Raw genomic sequence first — 18,040 nt, 5'->3', positions numbered from 1 at the left:
GGAGGAATTCTGCGGGCAGATACTGAATATTTATTTTTTACATTTTATTCTTCTTTTATGGACAAGAGTTAACATCGGCATAAATATTTATTTTTTGAGATGGGGTCTCACTCTATCAGCCAGGCTGGTCTCGGCCCACTGCAACCTCCACCTCCCAGGTTCAAGTGATTCTCCTGCCTCAACCTCCTGAGTAGCTGGGTTACAGGCACATGCCACCACACCCGGCTAATTTTTGTATTTTTAGTAGGGACAGGATTTCACCATGTTGAACAGGCTGGTCTTGAACTCCTGACCTCAAGTGATCCTCCCGCCTTGGCCTCCCAAAGTGCTGGGATTACAGGCATAAGCCACAGTGCCCAGCCAGCATAAATATTTAAATAAGGTGGACAGGGTAGGCTTACTGGGAAGATGACAGCTAAACAAAGACTTCAAGGAGGTGGGAGGGCAAGCTATGCAACAAAATCATGTGAAAGAGAATCCTGACAAAGAGAACATTCAGTGCAAAGGGCCTGAGGTGAGAGCATGACTGGGGTGTTCAAGAAACATCAGAAAGGCTTTTGTGGCTGGCTGGAGCTCAGTAAGAGAGAAAGAGAATAAATATGAGGGCCTTAAAAGCATATTAAAGGGTCAGGTGTGGTGGCTCCTGCCTGTAATCCCAGCACTTTGGGAGACTGAGGTGGGAGGATCGCTTGAGGCCAGGAGTGCACATCCAACTGGCCATCTCTTTTTTTAAAAAAAGTATTAAAGACCTATAGCATAACTCTAAATGAGCAGATAAGCCATTGAAGCAATTTAAGCAGAGGAGTGAAATAATCTGAATTAGGTTTTGACAGGGTCATGTTGGCTGCTGTGGTGAAAACAGACCTCAAGAGGAAATGGTGGAAGTGGGGAGACTAGATAAAAGGATATTACAGGAGAGCAAGACCATGGTAGTTTGGACCAGCATGGTAACAGTGAAGGTGCTTATAACATTCATCACCTTCTGTTACTGGAGATATTTACTCATTTGTATGTCATAATTGTGTTCTTAGGTTGCTATAGTCTTGTATGGAGAGAAAAATAAGCACAGTCTTATGTGCTTTTGTTTTTCTTAGGGTCAACATGGGATTTGTGGTTAATAAACGGGAAAATTGGGGTGTGTGTGTATGTTTGTGCATGTGATTTATTTTAAAAAAACAGCTCTATTGAGGTATAATTTACACATCATAAAATTCAACCATTTTAAATGCACAACCCAATGATTTTTAGCAAATTTACAAAGTTGTGCAATCATTACCGCAATCCACTTTTAAAACATTTCCATCACACCAAAAGACATCTCTCATCCATCCCTACTTGCAGTCACGCCCTGTTCCCATGCTCAGACCCAAGCAAACACTAATTTGCTTTCTGTTTCTATAGATTTGCCTTTCCTGGACATTTCGTGTAAATGAAATGATAAAATATGGGTATTTTGCGTTTGACTTTTTTCACTCAAAATAATGATTTTTAAATTAATGCATGCTCTAACATGAGTTGCAGCAGTTTGTTCCTTTCTTTTGCTGAGTAGTATTACCCCCCCACCTTTTTTTTTTTTTTTAGACGGAGTCTCACTCTGTCGCCCAGGCTGCAGTGTAGTGGTACGATCTTGGCTCACTGCAACTTCCACCTCCTGGGTTCCAGCAATTCTCCTGCCTCAGCCTCCTGAGTAGCTGGGATTACAGGCAGGCACCACCACGCCTGGCTAATTTTTGTATTTTTAGTAGAGACAGGGTTTCACCATGTTGGTCAGGCTGCTCTCGAACTCCTGACCTCATGATCCACCTACTTCAGCCTCCCAAAGTGCTGGGATTACAGGAGTGGGCCACTGCGCTGAGCCACATTTTGTTTATCTATTAACCTGGTCATGGACATTTGGATTCTTTTCCACTTTAGCTATTATGAATAACGCTATAAGCATTGGCACACAAGTGTTCTTGTGGATACAAGTCTTCATTTCTTTTGGGTACATTCCAAGGAGTGTAATTGCTGGATCTTATGGTATATTTATATTGAACATTTTCAGAAACTGCCAAACTGTTTTTTAAATTGTTACAATAACATTAGAAATGTACAGGGTTTCTGATTTCTTCACACCTTCACTAACACTTGGTATTGTATATCTTTTTGATTATGACCATTTTAATGGGTATGAAGTATCTCACTGCAATTTTAATTAGCATTTTCTAATGACTAATGATGTTGAGCACAGTTTCATGTGCTTATTCCAATGTTTTCTTGGTAAAATGCCTAGTCAAATCTTTTGCCCATTTTTAAATGAGTTTTTATGTTATTATTGAGTTTTAAGAGGGTTTTATAAATTCTGATTAAAAGTCCTTTATAAGATACACAATTTGCAAGTTTCTCTTTTAATATGTGGCTTGGCTTTTCATTTTGTAAGGATATCCTTTGAAGTACAACAGTTTTAAAATTTGATGGAATTTCACTTTCTGTATATTTTTAGTGGATCATTCTTTTGGTGCTGTATCTAAGAACTCTTTGCCTAACTTAAGGTCAAAAAGATTTTCTCCTAGAACTTTTACAAATTTACCTCTCATAGTTAGATCTATGATCCACTTTGAGTTAATTTTTTGTGCGCTTGCATGGAGTATAGTGTGAGGTAGGAGTCCAATTTCATATTTTTGTGCATGGATGTCCATTTGTCCCAGCAACATTTGTTGAAAAGAATATTATTTTTCTTCATTGAATTGTCTTGGCACATTTGTCAAAAACCAATTGACCGTAAATGTAAGGAATTACTTCTGTGCTCTCAGTTATGTTTCATTGATCTGTATTTCTATTCTTATGCCATTACCACACTGTCTTAATTACTGTAGCTTTGGGGTAAGCTTTGAAATAAGGAGGTGTACACATTGCCCAACTTTGTTCTTTTTCAAAATAGGTTGGTTATTCTGAGATCTGTGCATTTCCATGTAAATTTTAAGGTCATTTGTCAATTTCTATTTTTAAAAGCCTGCTGGGATTTTGATGGGGATTGCACTGAATTTATAGATCATTTTTTGGAAAACTTGCCACCATAACAATATTTAATCTTCTTGTCTGTGACCATGAACTATCTCTTCATTTATATAGATCTTTTAAAAATTTCCCTTGGCAGCATTTTGTAGTTTTCAGTGTGTAAGCCTTACACTTCTTTTATTAAATTCATTCCTCAGTATTTTATTCTTTTTTGATGCTATTGTAAATGGAACTTTATAAAAATATCATTTTTAGATTACTCATTGCTAGTATATAAATACAATTACTTTTTCTATATTGATCTTCTATCTCATGCTACCTTGCTAAACTCATGTATTAGTTCTAGTAGTTTTTCATAGGTTCCTTGGAATTTTTTTCTTTCCTTTTTTTTTCCTTTTTTCCTTTTTTTTTTTTTTTTTTTGAGACAGAGCCTCACTCATTCACCCAACCTGGAGTGCGTGGCATGGCCATGGCTCACTATAGCCTTGAATTCCTGGGCTCAAGCAATGCTCCCACCTCAGCCTCCCAAGTAGCTGGGACCTGGGACCACAGGCACATGCCACCACACCCAGCTAATTTTTACATTTTTTTGTAGAGATGGGGTCTTGCCATGTTTCCACAGCTGGTCTCGAACTCCTCGGCTCAAGCGATCCTCCTGCTTTGGCCTCCCTAAGTGCTGGGATTACAGGCATGAGCCACCACGCTCAGCGCTGGGATTTTCTACATGCAGGATCATATTGACTGCAAGTAAAGACAGTTCTGCCACCTTCTTTTCAGTGCAAATTCTTTGTTTCTTCTTCTTGCCTGACTGCACTGACTAGAACCATGGGTACAATGTTGAATAGATGTGGCAGGCACTTGATATCTTTACCTTATTTCTGATCTTAAGTGAAAGCATTTAGCTTCTCACCATTTGGTATATTCCTTGTTTGTTAAGTGTTTTGTTTTGTTGATTGTGAGTGGGTATTAGACTTTGTGCAATGCTTTTTCTCCATCTCTTGAGAAGATAATGTATGGGGTTTTTTTTTTGTCCTTATTCTATCATCACAGTGTATTATAGTCATTGGTTTTCATATGTCAAACTGACCTTGCAGTCCTGAGATAAATTCAACTCATTGTGTATAATATTTTTCATATGCTGCTGAATTCAGGTTACTAGTATTTTGTTCAGAATTTTTGCCTCTGTATTCATGAGGAATGTTGACCTGTTGTCTTCACTTCTCATGTTGTTTTTGTCCTGTTTTGGTATCAAGGTAATATTGACCTCATAGAATGTGTTGCTAAGTGTCTACTCCTCTATTTTCCGGAAGAGTTTGTGAAGAATTGGTATTTATTTCTTCTTTGAACATTTGGTAGAATTAATCAGTGGAACCATCAGGGCCTTACTGGATTTTAATGTGATTTGTACATTTATCAGTATTGGTAAAAATTAATTAATAAATTAATGAGCCATTTCTTTGGCCTTTTTAAAAATGTTTACTATATGGAGATTTTCATTATATTGTGATTTTTGAAATACAGATACACACCCACCTGTCTAAAACACAAATGGAAAACCAAGAAAGAAGAGAAAAAAAAAAAACAGCCCTCCAGCACTCAAAATAGGTATACTATTGTCCATGTATCTTATCCGATAGAAGAGCACCATAGGATTCCATGGAGCATCTATTTACTCTTACAGTATATAGAATGCTAACAGGTTTGGATATTTGCTTTCTCATTTTATGTTAGATTAGATGTCTCACTTGAGAACAAAGTATTCTAAAGTTTGACTTCAGGGGAAATCAGTGACCAGGAAGTGATTCATATAAATCTGACAGAGAGGAAAAAGGCACACAAATTATAAAGAAGAAAAAATAATCCAAAAATCAAAACAATCTGAGGCAATTTAGGTTAAGGGCACATAGTCCTAAATGCCTTTGTAGACATAGTGCTATAATAGATGTTTTATAAAAATAAAGTGGAGGCATCTAGAAAAGAGCAAATTATGATCATGGATAAACTGCTAGCTATTTGAAAAAACCAGAATGATTTTCAGAATGATTCATCTGTTGGGGATTTCAGATAGCTGGGGATTTACTAGACTCCCAATGTACAGAGTGATGAATTGGCTTGCAATGTAGTTGGCATTTATATTCCTCTTTCTTGATAATATATGATCAGGGTGGAGTGGGGTTGGATGACTATATTAGTTATCTAGGGCTGCCATAACAAAATACCAGAGACTGGATGGCTTAAATGCCAGAAATGTATGTTCCACAATTCCGGAGGCTTCACGTCCAAGATAAGCTGTCAGCAGGTTTGTTTTTTTCTGAGGCCTTTCTCCTTGGCTAGCAGATGGCTGCCTTCTTGTTGTGTTATCACTTGGTCTTTTTTCTGTGTACTCACATCCCTGGTGTCTCTCTGTGTGTCCAAATTTCTTCTTCTTATAAGGATACCAGTCAGATTGGTTGAAGGCTTGCCTTAATGGAGTCATTTCACCTCAATCACCTCCTAAAAGCTCTATCTCCAAATATAGTCACATTCTCTGCTATGGGAATTAGGACTCCAACTATGAACTTGGCAGAGGGTGGGGACATAGTTCCACCTATACCAGTGGCTGATTGAAAGTAAGAGAGATCATATATACAATATGGTAGAAGAAAAATCTAACAAAATGTTCAACTGTGATCTTGGAGCCCTTAAGATCTATACTTGGTCTGTTGACTTCCTATACTAAGACTGCAATGCTTCCAAACAGAAAAAGAGCCAATAGAACCCCCAAACACACACACCCCTATAGAAACATAAATATACATAAAGCATGGGGTTGGAGGCTTTGGACTGCACTGGCTGCAAATAAAGGGCTGTTTGATGGAGGACAAGGGTACACTGGATGCTCCATTGCTAAGTTCCTCAAAGGTAATGTGAAAAATGTCTTTTTCCTGTCATGCAGCAGAACTTGGAGACTTTCATGAAGAAACAGATAGGAAGCATCTGGCACAAACTCGGTACTTACCAAACCAAGACTGTTTAGAGAGCAAGATCATGCACTTTCATCAGAAGCACGTGTAAGTACTTTCAACTGGCACCTGCTTCCCCCAGTAGAGAACACTAAAGCTGGGGATGGACTCTTAAGAGCAAGCTCTTAAACCTGAGAAGTTTCAGGCTCCGTGAAATGCTGAGCTCCTCACGGAGCTCTCAGAGTGGAAATGTCATTCTTGCAGCATTTATTAGGCTCATAAATTCTTTCCCCTTTCAGTGGCAGGAGCCCAGCTGAATCTGACATTCTGCTACTGGACATAGCAAGAAAGCTGGATATGTATGGCATCAGGCCTCACCCCGCCAGTGATGGTGAAGGGATGCAGATTCACCTGGCTGTTGCTCACATGGGAGTACTGGTGTTACGGGTAAAATCTCTTTCCTTTCAAGCCCTTCGGCTTTAGTGAGGGGTGGTTATCTTGGCTCAAATTTGGGTGTCCATTCCCAAGGTGATCTCACCCCTCAGTATTATCACCAGCCAGAAAGGGAAATGGTCAATCATATTTACTTGTAGTTGCATGAAAAGTATACATGACAAACTAATAAACATAGTTAACTGTAGGGAATGGATAGATGGGGACAGAAATAGGGGTGACAGTGGTGGGAGTGAGACTTCTTTCTATATATATCTTTGTGTATACCTCTGATTTTCAGACCACGTGAATAGATTACCTGTTGAATAAACAACAGACAAGCAAAAACAAAGCTGGTTGGGCCGACCAGGAAAGCCAAGGGAGTTTAGAGGAGTTGGAAATGGGTGTAGGCTGCTGTAATTAAACAGAGTAGCCTAGAGAAGGCTCTGTCAGAGCTGGCAAGAAGGCTTGACTATGTGGAAGGCATTGTGGGCAAGGAAAATGAGGAGACTGCAGGAGAGAGGTATAAAGTTAGATGAAAGGGTGTTTTGGAATTAGTGGAAACAAAGGTTATATATTCAATATAGATGAGGCAGAAAGATATGGCCAAGATGTGATGTGGGCAGTGAGAAGCTATTGAAGGTGTTTGAGCTCCTGTCAGGAGAAAGAAGACATTGTTTTTAGCAGATGAATCGGGAAACATGGGAAAGGGGTGAGATTAGAGAAGCTATTGTAGTAATCCTTTCCTCTTGTGATCTCCCTGTGCTGGCTAGAAACCTTCCCTAGGCATACCCCTTCTTGCTTGCATTCCAGAGCATCCTTGTGTCCCACCTGAAATGCCTTCTTTGACCACAGCTCCTACCCAGTGCAGCAGGATCAATCTGTTGAAGAGATGGGTCAAGGGCGGTCCCTTTTATGAAGTGCATTTTCTATCAGGTTTGCACTGTCTTACAAACTAACTCGTGTTAATACATTCTGAAATCTGCCACATTTTTTATTGTAGGGAAATACAAAGATCAATACTTTTAACTGGGCTAAAATCCGCAAGTTGAGTTTTAAGAGAAAGCATTTTCTCATCAAACTTCATGCCAATATATTGGTAAGTAGCTTCCTAATAAATTCGTTTACTTTCTGTTCACTGGGAAACTTTTGGTTGTTTCTGCAAATCGTTTGAACGTAAATGGTGAAAGCTGGCTGGCCCTGAGTGATTATGTGTCTTTTGTTTTGCCTTTAAAGAAATCAACCAGAGTTTTAATCATTTTTTACTAAAGGTAAAACACTAAGAAATCTGACTGGCAGTTTAGAATTAACAAAGTAATAGGAAAATGGGGCAACTGGGCTGAAAGGCAAGTCTCCCTGGAAACTATTTTTTAGGGATTTGATGAGTCAAATGGGAGTGACCAGATCTAGGACTAAGAACAAATTGATTTGATGTTATCTGTTCCATTTTATAAAGTATCTTCAATTACCTTCCTTAAGCAAAAATTACTGAACACCTAGTACATGCCGAAAACAAGCAGGATGTGGGAGTCAGGTATACATGTAAGCAAAATAAACAATTATTGGGCAAGGTTGCATAGTAAAGGGTGAGACAAAGGTGCTAGAAATGATCTTCTTCTTCTTCTTTTATTCTAGAGACAGGGTCTCACTGTTGCCCAGACTGCAGTGGAGTGGTGACATATAGCTCAGAGCAGCCTCAACCTCCTGGACTTAAGTGATCCTCACGCCTCAGTCTTTTGAGTAGCTAGGACTACAGGCATGCACCATCACACTTTGCTAATTTTTAAAACATTTTTTGTAGAGACAAGGTCTCACTATGTTGCCCAGGCTGGCCTCGAACTCCTGGCCTCAAGTGATCCTCTTACCTTGGCCTCCCAAAGTGCTGACGTTACAGGCATGAGCCACTTAGTCTAGAAATGAATTTTTTTATGACCATAAGGAAAATAAAAAGTGTGTATCGACTAATTTTTCACCTACTGAAGATCCAGCAGTTTCGATTTTATTCTCTGCATCTTGACCCTATAGAAAAGTGTTCATTGAGCAGTTCAAGTAACTGGACTCAGTGTGAAGCTCATGGAGAGCCCCAGAGGCTATATGCAGGAACCTGGAAAGGAATGAGAGAAGTGGGGTCAGTGCAGTGGGTTGATGGGGCTGCTGAAAACAGGGCTGCAAACATGCCATGTGATGGGTACATATAGTGTCAGGAGATGGGGCAAACTTGAACTTTAGTTCTGGAAAGCCAAGATTAGAATATGCTAGATGAGCAATATAGAGCCTATAGAGGAAAAAGTTTTTCTAACTGTTACACTAAAAAGACTCATGGGCTGAGTGTTGTGGCTCTCATTCATAATCCCAGTGCTTTAAGAGGCTGAGGTGGAAGGATCACTTGAGTTCAAGAGTTTGAGACCAACCTGGGCAACATAGCAAGACCCCATCTCAACAACAACAACAAAAATACAAAGAAATTAGCCAGGTATGGTGGCACATGCCTGTAGTTCTAGCTATTCAGGAGGCTGAGTCAGGAAGATTGCTCGAGTCCAGGAATTCGAGGTTATAGTGAGTGATGATCATGCCACTGCACTTCAGCCTGGGCAACAGACACCTTGCCTCAAGGAAACAACAGACTTGTGTACATGTAATCATCTTATAAACCCTTCCATCTATAAGGAAATCTTCTCCCTCCTGTTTCCTGTTGGTCATTTATAACTTCTCCTGACCTTGGAAAGATATACCCTTTGACATCATTTTAATCTAATTTACAACTTCATAAAAATGTTTCTGGCAGAGAAGAGTGAGTAAAAAAGGTATTTAAGGTGAGGGGAGTGTGCAAAGCAAGATTTGCTTCTTAGAGAAGGCTCTGTTTGCGAGCAGTGGCCCTGTCTGTTCCTCGCAAGGTTGCCAATCATTAGGTTTCAGTAGGTATGAAACCTACAGGGAGCCAAGTGGAAAATCAGAAGCTGCATGGGCCAATGGAGCAATAGTTTGGAAGGCATTGGGATTTGAAGGTCTTTGATATTCTTGAAGGATGTTTTACTTGATGGAAATTGGTTTATACAGGTGTTGTGCAAGGATACCTTGGAGTTCACCATGGCCAGCCGAGATGCCTGCAAAGCTTTCTGGAAGACTTGTGTGGAGTACCATGCTTTCTTTAGGCTTTCGGAAGAGCCCAAATCAAAGCCCAAAACCCTACTCTGCAGCAAGGGTTCCAGTTTCCGCTATAGGTAATTAAACAATACACATAGGCAAACTGCTCACACTGCTTCTTTTCAATAACACGGGAGGTTTAGGAGGAGTTCACATTCTAGAAGCAACAGAGAATCCATTTCAATCACATCAAGGATCACACCATTTCCTACTCATTCTCTGTGTGACACTTTAAGTCAATGATTCCTAACTAGGAGGCAGGAAGAGGGGGACACCTTACCTAAGGGGTAGGATATGAGTCTCAGCAAGGATGGGTAGATGTGTGCAGTTTGAGAATACATGTTCTATAAACCCATTGTTTCTCTTATATTTAACTTATATGCAAACCATGGAAAGAAAACTCAACATCCTTTGGGTTGTAAAAGCTAGTGTGAGAAAGCACTGGAGGGGATAAGAGATTTAGAACATTGAACAATATGCCACTAGAGGCTCCTCACTACAGGTCACACTTTGGAGGAATCAAAGCAAGGTTGGGTTAAGATCTTGTCTTTGCTTGAATACATCAGCCTAGGAATCCACTGGAGGAAGTTTTCAAACTTTTAGCTAAGGTACTAAATTCTGATTAAAAGCTTCCCCATAAAGGATTTTTTTTCAAAGAGTGGTATCCTACCCCAGTAAAAATTAAGATCTATGAAACTTACATATTCCAGTCTGTATTCTACAAATCCCTGCCTTCTGAAACAGATGATACTGAGCATATTTTGCCCTTTTCTTAATGACCTGAGTTATTATAAACATCAGATATTATCTTTTGCAGGCAGCTGTAGTGCAATGATGGCCTCAGGGCAGGGGAGGCATGTCAAGGCCCTGTACTTAGGTGATAAATGGTTCAGACTTTTTAGGCTTTATTATTCTTGCGATTTTTATTTTTTTTGAAATGGAGTCTCGCTTTGTTGCCCAGGCTGAAGTGCAGTGGTGCGATCTCGGTTCACTGCAACCTCCGCCCCCTGGGTTCAAGCAATTCTCTGCCTCAGCCTTCCAAGTAGCTGGGATTACAGGCGCAGGCCACCACAGCTGGCTAATTTTTGTACTTTTGGTAGAGACAGGGTTTCACCATCTTGGCCAGGCTGGTCTTGAACCCCGACCTTGTAATCCACCCACCTCGGCCTCCCAAAGTGCTTGGATTACAGGCATGAGCCATGGCGCTTGGCCAATTCTTGTGATTTTTTTTTTTATGTTTCTCCCAGCCGTGATCTGACTTTCTTTGCTAGTGTATGCCTGACTAGAACAATCCTCTTCTACTGTTTAGTTAGCTGCTTTTCTTCTGCTGTGGACTGGGAAACCAGATAAGTAACCTCATTCAAAGTAGTATGGAAAATCAGTCAGTTGACTCTGATTTGGAGGTAGAGGAAAAAGCCTTTAAAGGAAAATACATTGTTATTATTATTATTATTATTTGAGACAGGGTCTCGCTGTGTTGCTCAGGCTGGAGTGCAGTGGCATGATCTCTGCTCACTGCAGCCTTGACCTCCCGGGCTCAAGCAATCCTCCCACCTCAGCCTCCAAGTGGTTGGGACTACAGGCATGCACTACCATGCGCAGGTTATTTTTATTATTTTTGTAGAGATGAGGTCTCACTATGTTGCCCAGGCTGGTCTCAAACTCCTGGGCTCAAGTCATCCTCCTGCCTCAGCCTCCCAAAGTGCTGGGATTAAGGTGTGAGCCACCGTGCCCAGACCAGGTATATTTTTTGTAAAGCCCACAATTTTTAGCTGTTATATAACCCTGTTCAGAGGCCTTTAAAAAATACCTGCGTTCTGAGTAGTTGATGTTGTTCTCTGCCTGGTCCTTGTATAAGTGGGTATTATCATTGTGATGGTCAAAGATTCATGACATATGTCATTCATCTAGTCTTTTGATTTCAACAATAAATGAGGCTTTCAAGTTTTGGTACCCTATTGGTTTATGGCTAGAACTAAGGATTTTTATTGTTCCTTATGATAGTGGAAGAACCCAAAGGCAACTTTTGGAATATGGGAGAAAAGGGAGGCTGAAGAGCTTGCCATTTGAAAGGTACATCATTTTGTTTCTCTTGCTCGTGTTGATTTTATGTTGAATTTGGAGATTTCTATGTATCCTGGTATTCACATGAAGGTTATTTCAATGACTTCTCTGCTTGGGGATTTCAGGAAACATTACCCAACTCAGTACCATCAACGACAGTGCAGGTCCTCACCAGACCTCCTCTCTGATGTGTCAAAACAAGTAAGGTTTCTGAAATTTTCTACTTCTTTAGATAAATGTAATTTGTGCAAATTTCAAATGCTTCCACGGATTGATTCTGTCAGAATCCCAGTGTGTAAAAGGGTTACTCTGTTTGAGTAGGTTAGCTTCCTGGGGAGGTCTGTCAGCTCAGTCTTTCCTGCCAATAGAAGACCATTTAGTAAACTACCACTGGTGTGTACCTTATAGACTGAGGGTTCTGGCACATCTTCAAATTGCAACCTGTGTTGCTAACATCTTGCAAAATGCAGATCCAAATGAATTCTATGGCTTTGAATTTTCAAAACTGAAAGCTCCATCTTTTTGCCTATGAAAATCTTAAGGTGTAGAGAAAGGTATAAGGTCTTGGGTTAAAGTTTTAGAGTACTTTTCCTGTGTAGTTTTGTAACTTAAGGACAAAGTGTTGTTCCCCTGGAACTGTGAGACGATGACTTCCTTTGACATTTTTAGTATGAAAATTGTGAATTATTATATTTTACTTTCCCTAAAAAATAATTATAGGTCTCATAAACCCTCAAGCCTTCAAGTCACTGGCAGTTTTTATCCAAAAGACATCAGAAGCATAATGATGAAAGGAGCCATTTAGTATATGAACCTCTCCTACCATTCATAGCCCTCCTCCCACCATTTTACAGAAAATAGGGAGGAGGCTGGAGCAACAAGGTTAGGAGACTTGTCTAAGGTGACACAGCAAATCAGAGACAGAGCCAGGACTAAAAGGCAGGACTCCTGGTTCACTAATATAGCTATTAAACCAAACTGCTTGTAGTGTATACACTCAGAGTCTGGAAGTAGGATGGCACTGAGAAGGAATAGTGTCACATGTACTTTTTAACACATGCACTGGGATGTGGTACAAGTTATTACCCTTTCTTTATATATTTATCTACCCTAGAATAGAACATGGATCTTGTTAAATGACTTTATGAAAATTACCTTTCAAACTTTGAGGCTAATTTAGATCCCTCCCCCAGCCCTAACCAAATGGCCTTTTCCTTCTTTCACCAATGTGTCATTTGTCTCAAGGTGGAAGATTTGAGACTAGCATACGGTAGTAGCTACTACCAAAATGTGAATGGAGTGCACGCATCTGAGCCGGTGCTGGACAGTAGGAGGAGGAACTCTGCAGTGGAGGTGACATTTGCAACTGAACTGGAGCATTCCAAACCAGAGGCGGATTCCACATTGCTACATCAGTCCCAAAGCAGTTCCTCTTTCCCTTTTATTTATACAGACCCTGTCTTTAACACTGAGCCTGATCCTAACCCTGATCCCAGAGACTTTTTTTCGGAGAGGAGTTCTCTAAGCTCCTTCCAAACGAGCTGTAAGTTTGCTGGTAATCACATGAGCACATCTTCTGGCCTCACAAGCAAAGTGAGTCCAGCAAAGCAGCTAACTTACATGGATGTGCCCTATATTCCTTGTACAGGTCAGCAGGTTGGTATTATGCCTCCCCAGGTCTTTTTTTATGTGGACAAGCCACTCCAGGTGCCCAGACGGTCCCCAATCAGAGCAGAGGAAAGGACAAGGCCAGATAGCTATATAGAGCCCACTGCAATGACGCCAGCCAAAAGAAGCCCAAGGAATATCAGAATGAACAGCTTTCAGCAAGACCTGCAAGGACTCCAAGAAGCTATAGCCAGGACTAGTGTTAGGAGCAACATCAATGTAGGTCTAGAAGAGGAAGACCCAAATTTGGAAGATGCATTTGTATCTAACATTCAAGAGCAAACCCCTAAAAGGTCCCAGAGCCAATCAGACATGAAAACTATTCATTTTCCTTTTGGGTCAGAATTTAGACCTTTAGGGCCTTGTCCTGCTCTCAGTCGTAAAGCAGACCTGTTTACATATATGTTTGCAGAGCAGGAGTTGCCAGCAGTTCTAATGGATCAAAGTACAGCAGAAAGGTATGTAGCTAGTGAATCCAGTGATTCTGAATCAGAGATTCTTAAACCAGACTACTATGCTTTGTATGGCAAAGAAATAAGGTCACCCATGGCCAGAATCCGCTTGTCTTCTGGTAGTCTACAGTTAGATGAAGAAGATGAAGATGCTTCTTTCAACACACCAACTGCTGAAGACAGGACTTCACTAAAACCATGTAATTACTTTTTAGCTTAGAAGTGTGAACCTATGGACATTTGCCAGTTCCATGTTACCGACTTAGGCAGAAAATAATGAAACTTGTAGAAACCATTTTCTTGGTTACTATATATTCATTGGTCTTAAGAAAATCTCATTTTTGACACCTACCTTATGAAAGATCCAGCTGTTGCCTCATTCCTTGAGTTTCACTCTTCCAGTACCTCTGAAGGGACTCTAGAACATGCCCTCTCCTCCCCAGCACTGTGGCAAGGTGAGGTGGGTATTTGTCATCTCCACTGCATACTTCCACACAGAGACATTGTGAGTGAAGGTCAGGCTCTTCAATGCTGAAGAATGGTGACAGTATGGGTTGGCATTTGGAATTGGCTTCTAATGGCATTTAGTGATTTAGTAGATTGTGAATGTGTTGATCTTTGTGCTCTTAAAAAACACTGAACGAATATTTCAGTCTTTACTATTTGTGTGCGGCCCAGTAGAAATGGTCTTGTAATATGTTAAAGACTTCCATTTTTATAACATATATAAGGGGAGCATGGCCCTCCTACAGCCTCAGGAACAAGGTGGTGGCATAGATCCTCTCAAGAGAATACAGGTTTAGAATTAATCTAGGACTTGGCAGAATTCTAAACCTAGGAAATTTATGAATTAAATCAATTTCTACAGCCAGACATAAACCTGATAAAAATATCCTGTTGTTTTACTTATAACTTCTATATTCTAAATGATCTACTATATCTAGTAAAAGAGAAACATTAACAGGTCAGTTTGTTTATCTAATATTTCCTGCCAGAATTTATTTTTGTCATAGCTTCTTGCATGTATGCAGGCCAGGAAATGAATGTTATTGTAATAAAGTGTGATGGAAAATCCAGGTAATTAAAAAATAAATTATAATTATGTTCTTCCTTTTGTTTTAATCAATTTCAGAAGTGATTGGTTCTGGCCTATTTTACTAAGGAAAGGGACAGTTACACAACAAGAAAAAGGAGGGAGGCAAGTGAAAATGTATGGCCAAGGAGAGAAAAAGTAGTAGAATTGAAGGGTAGCTGAAACAAAAAAGGATAGTACTAATACCAGGGTGAGTTAATTAACCACAATTCCATTTTTGACCCATTCAGAATTTCTCTAACGGTCCTCCTAGAAGGTATAGCATCCTATTTGAGAAGTTTATTTTGTTTGATTTTAAAGTCCAACATATTTACAAGATAATATTACTACTAACTTCAAAAAAAGGAGGCAATTCTATAGGCAAGTTATTTTTATATACAACTTAAAGGAGAAAAAAACTAATGGAATAGTTTCCTTACTTTCCTAGTCTTTACATCAGAAAAATCCCTTTTAATATACCTCATCCCACTCCTTTCCTCCATCCTAGCACTTTCTTGTCTGCTCCTGGACTCATATTTAGTAACTCACAAGCAAAGTGAGTCCAGCAAAGCAGCTAACTTACATGGATGTGCCCTATATTCCTTGTACAGGTCAGCAGGTTGGTAACTCACAAGTCAAGAGTAGCTATCTAATAATAAGAATATATTGCAACCCAATCACCTGGGCTTAATAATATAACATAGTATACTATTAGAATATTATATAATTAATATATGAATATATTAATACATATTAATACCATAGATCCTTAATGCTATGTTAAGTTCACCCTCAACCTCTTCTCTAGGAAAAACTTAAACTCCTTTATGTTAATGCTATTGCTCATATCAATTTCTAAAAATCTTCACTAAGTTTATATCTGTATGTGATCTCTTAATAATATAATAATCAGGGTGACCATATAATTTATTGTTCAACCCAGGACACTTTCAAGTGAAAGGGGACGTTATTAATAATTTGGTCAAGACAGGAGGCTTAGAAATCAGGACAGATGTTCACTGTAGCTATAATTAATGCTTAATGAAATGTGAAGAGTATCTTCTGGTTTCCAACAGGAACTTTGATTTTAGTGTTTGAACAATAAAGGACAAAGGAGAAATAATTTGAAACACTGAAGTCCCATACCACACCCCCATCTCAAGGAAAACAAACATTGATGACTGTGAAATTTAAATATTTATTTTCAAAACCCTCAAAACACTGGAGTATGCTTCACCTAGAAACAGTTTACAGGACGAATAGCTATAATGAATAAGCAATACAATTTGTATTTGGGATGCAACTGTGTTGTAAAGTTTCAAATAATCAATTTATAAATTTGTTGCTTTTACTTTTACAAAAATATTCATTTCACCCATAACATGAGTTGCAAAATTATCTCCAGACTTCTACAGATTATAAACTGTAATTGTGTTTCAGTTACACAGCGGGTGAAAAATTTAACTGAACCATTACTTCAAAATACAATGCATTAAAAATAAGTGTTACAATATAGGCACCAATAAAAAGAATTTTCTTGGCATACAACACCACAACAATCTTCTCAAGTATCTATACCAGGTAAAGTAAAAAGAGGATGTAATGGCCACTTTGACTAAAAACTGTATTCCTTACAGGAAGAATATCTTTCGTCTAATACTTGGCAATTACTCAGATTTTTTAAAAAAAGACTTTTGTGCAAAAACCAAATTGTGCAGATCCAAACAAACATTAACTATCAAAACTAAATATCAATAATTCTACAACTACTGAAATATAGCCACAGTTCAGAACTTAGGCAGGCATAATACTGGGCTTAAAAAGGCATCACCCACATAATAGTACCATAAATATAAGTGAAAATTAACTGTGAAATCTAACTTACCTTTGAGTGGACAGAAATCATCGTGTACTATGGTTATTTCATATGAACTAGAAAATGCTCACTTAAATATCCTTTTAGAAACAACAAACTGATGCTTATTAGTGACAATTATGAAGAACAAAAATATATAAATAGTTTATAGGACAATTCATTACGATGGCAAAAATATGCTGGTGTAAGTTATATTCATACCTATGGATCAGGTATTTAATCACATGACAATCAGTTTTTTTTTTTTTTTTTTTTTTTGGCTCTCCAAATCCAAGCAGATAGTATGGGGTTTTAGTTGAAGATATAAAACATGAAGCCAGACTAACTCCTCCAACATTACCAAACACCTATCCTTGGGTAAATGATCTTGCTTTAAATTTCTAACCATGTTAAATAAGGGTAAAATTGCCTCTTCTACCTAAAAGGGAATGTAAATACTATACACCAAGAGGTACCTCTGTTGCTGTACATTGCCTGTAAATGCTTCAAACACAGGGTCTCAAATGTGATAATCATTGAGCTGCCTGGAATATCATACCAACTTGGTAGAAGAATCAATACTTTTACAGGTTTCATTTAAAAGACTTTACTAAAATTTTCTGTTTTAAGAAGGTATGACTTATTTACACCTCCCCACCAATAGTCATTTTTAGAATATGTGTGTTAAAAAAAAAAAACAAAAAACGCTTTTTGAAGCTTGATAATTTACAAAAGCTGAATACTGAGAATGACTTTGAAAGACCTGTATGTTTCATGACTGTAGCCAACTAAAGATCAAGACGTGAAAGGTATTCATCCTAGTAACTTAAGAAATAGGGATACTTAAAAGCAAAACGGTGTCTCAACATTTACTAGAATACAGGTGAAACTATAGTATTAAAAGTTACTCCTTACAAAATAATCCTTTCAAAATATAAAATGATAAACACCATCACAAAATAGTTTAATAGCTTCTTCCAAATCTTCAGTGTTGCAAAGATCCAAAAGGCACACGGAGCTCATGGGTTAAGCATTGTTAAGCTTGAAGTAGCTTTGGTGGGGCTCTCTGGGTCCATATGAAACAGAAGCCAATAATAATTTTCTTAGGGGGATTCGTCTGCTGAACACCTATAAAATTTTTTTAAAATGTAAACAAATATACAACTATGCATATTTATATTTCTCTTTTGTATGAACTCTGCAATGAAGAAACTGATTCCACAAAAGGGATACATAGTTTTTATGGAATCTCATCATGTAGATGTTAAAATATAAACAAGTTCAAAAATCCCTTCTGTATCTGATTTCACAACTTCCAATTGATTTGTTTTCAAATGGGAGGTCTTCATTAAAATATAAGGGATTTTAAGGGGGGTTAGGTTTACGAGTACAAGTGAGCCTTATCAGATACAAA

The 18,040-nt window shown here is 38.7% G+C and overlaps 2 protein-coding genes across 3 annotated transcripts in view; one reads left to right on the top strand and one right to left on the bottom strand.

Annotated features, from left to right (window-relative positions):
- Positions 1-14,798, top strand: part of FRMD7 (FERM domain containing 7) — a 52,615-nt gene extending 37,817 nt beyond the window's left edge. For both annotated transcript variants that reach the window (XM_033200957.1, XM_033200956.1), the window contains exons 6-12: positions 5,933-6,047; positions 6,239-6,386; positions 7,375-7,470; positions 9,429-9,592; positions 11,520-11,588; positions 11,705-11,780; positions 12,825-14,798. In XM_033200957.1, coding sequence (XP_033056848.1) covers positions 5,933-6,047; positions 6,239-6,386; positions 7,375-7,470; positions 9,429-9,592; positions 11,520-11,588; positions 11,705-11,780; positions 12,825-13,919 — 1,763 coding nt within the window. In that variant the 3' untranslated portion in view covers positions 13,920-14,798. The remainder of the gene's footprint in view (positions 1-5,932; positions 6,048-6,238; positions 6,387-7,374; positions 7,471-9,428; positions 9,593-11,519; positions 11,589-11,704; positions 11,781-12,824) is intronic.
- A 1,151-nt stretch (positions 14,799-15,949) lies between these two features.
- The window catches only part of STK26 (serine/threonine kinase 26), a 52,632-nt gene continuing 50,541 nt past the window's right edge, over positions 15,950-18,040 (bottom strand). Inside the window, exon 12 of the mRNA XM_033200955.1 lies at positions 15,950-17,754. Within this exon, the coding sequence (XP_033056846.1) occupies positions 17,730-17,754 (25 nt within the window). The 3' untranslated portion in view covers positions 15,950-17,729. The remainder of the gene's footprint in view (positions 17,755-18,040) is intronic.

This window comes from Trachypithecus francoisi, unplaced genomic scaffold, assembly GCF_009764315.1.
Source record: "Trachypithecus francoisi isolate TF-2019V2 unplaced genomic scaffold, Tfra_2.0 Lachesis_group6, whole genome shotgun sequence".
Classification (NCBI taxonomy): Eukaryota; Metazoa; Chordata; class Mammalia; order Primates; family Cercopithecidae; genus Trachypithecus; species Trachypithecus francoisi.
This window is presented reverse-complemented; position numbering and strand designations above follow the sequence as displayed.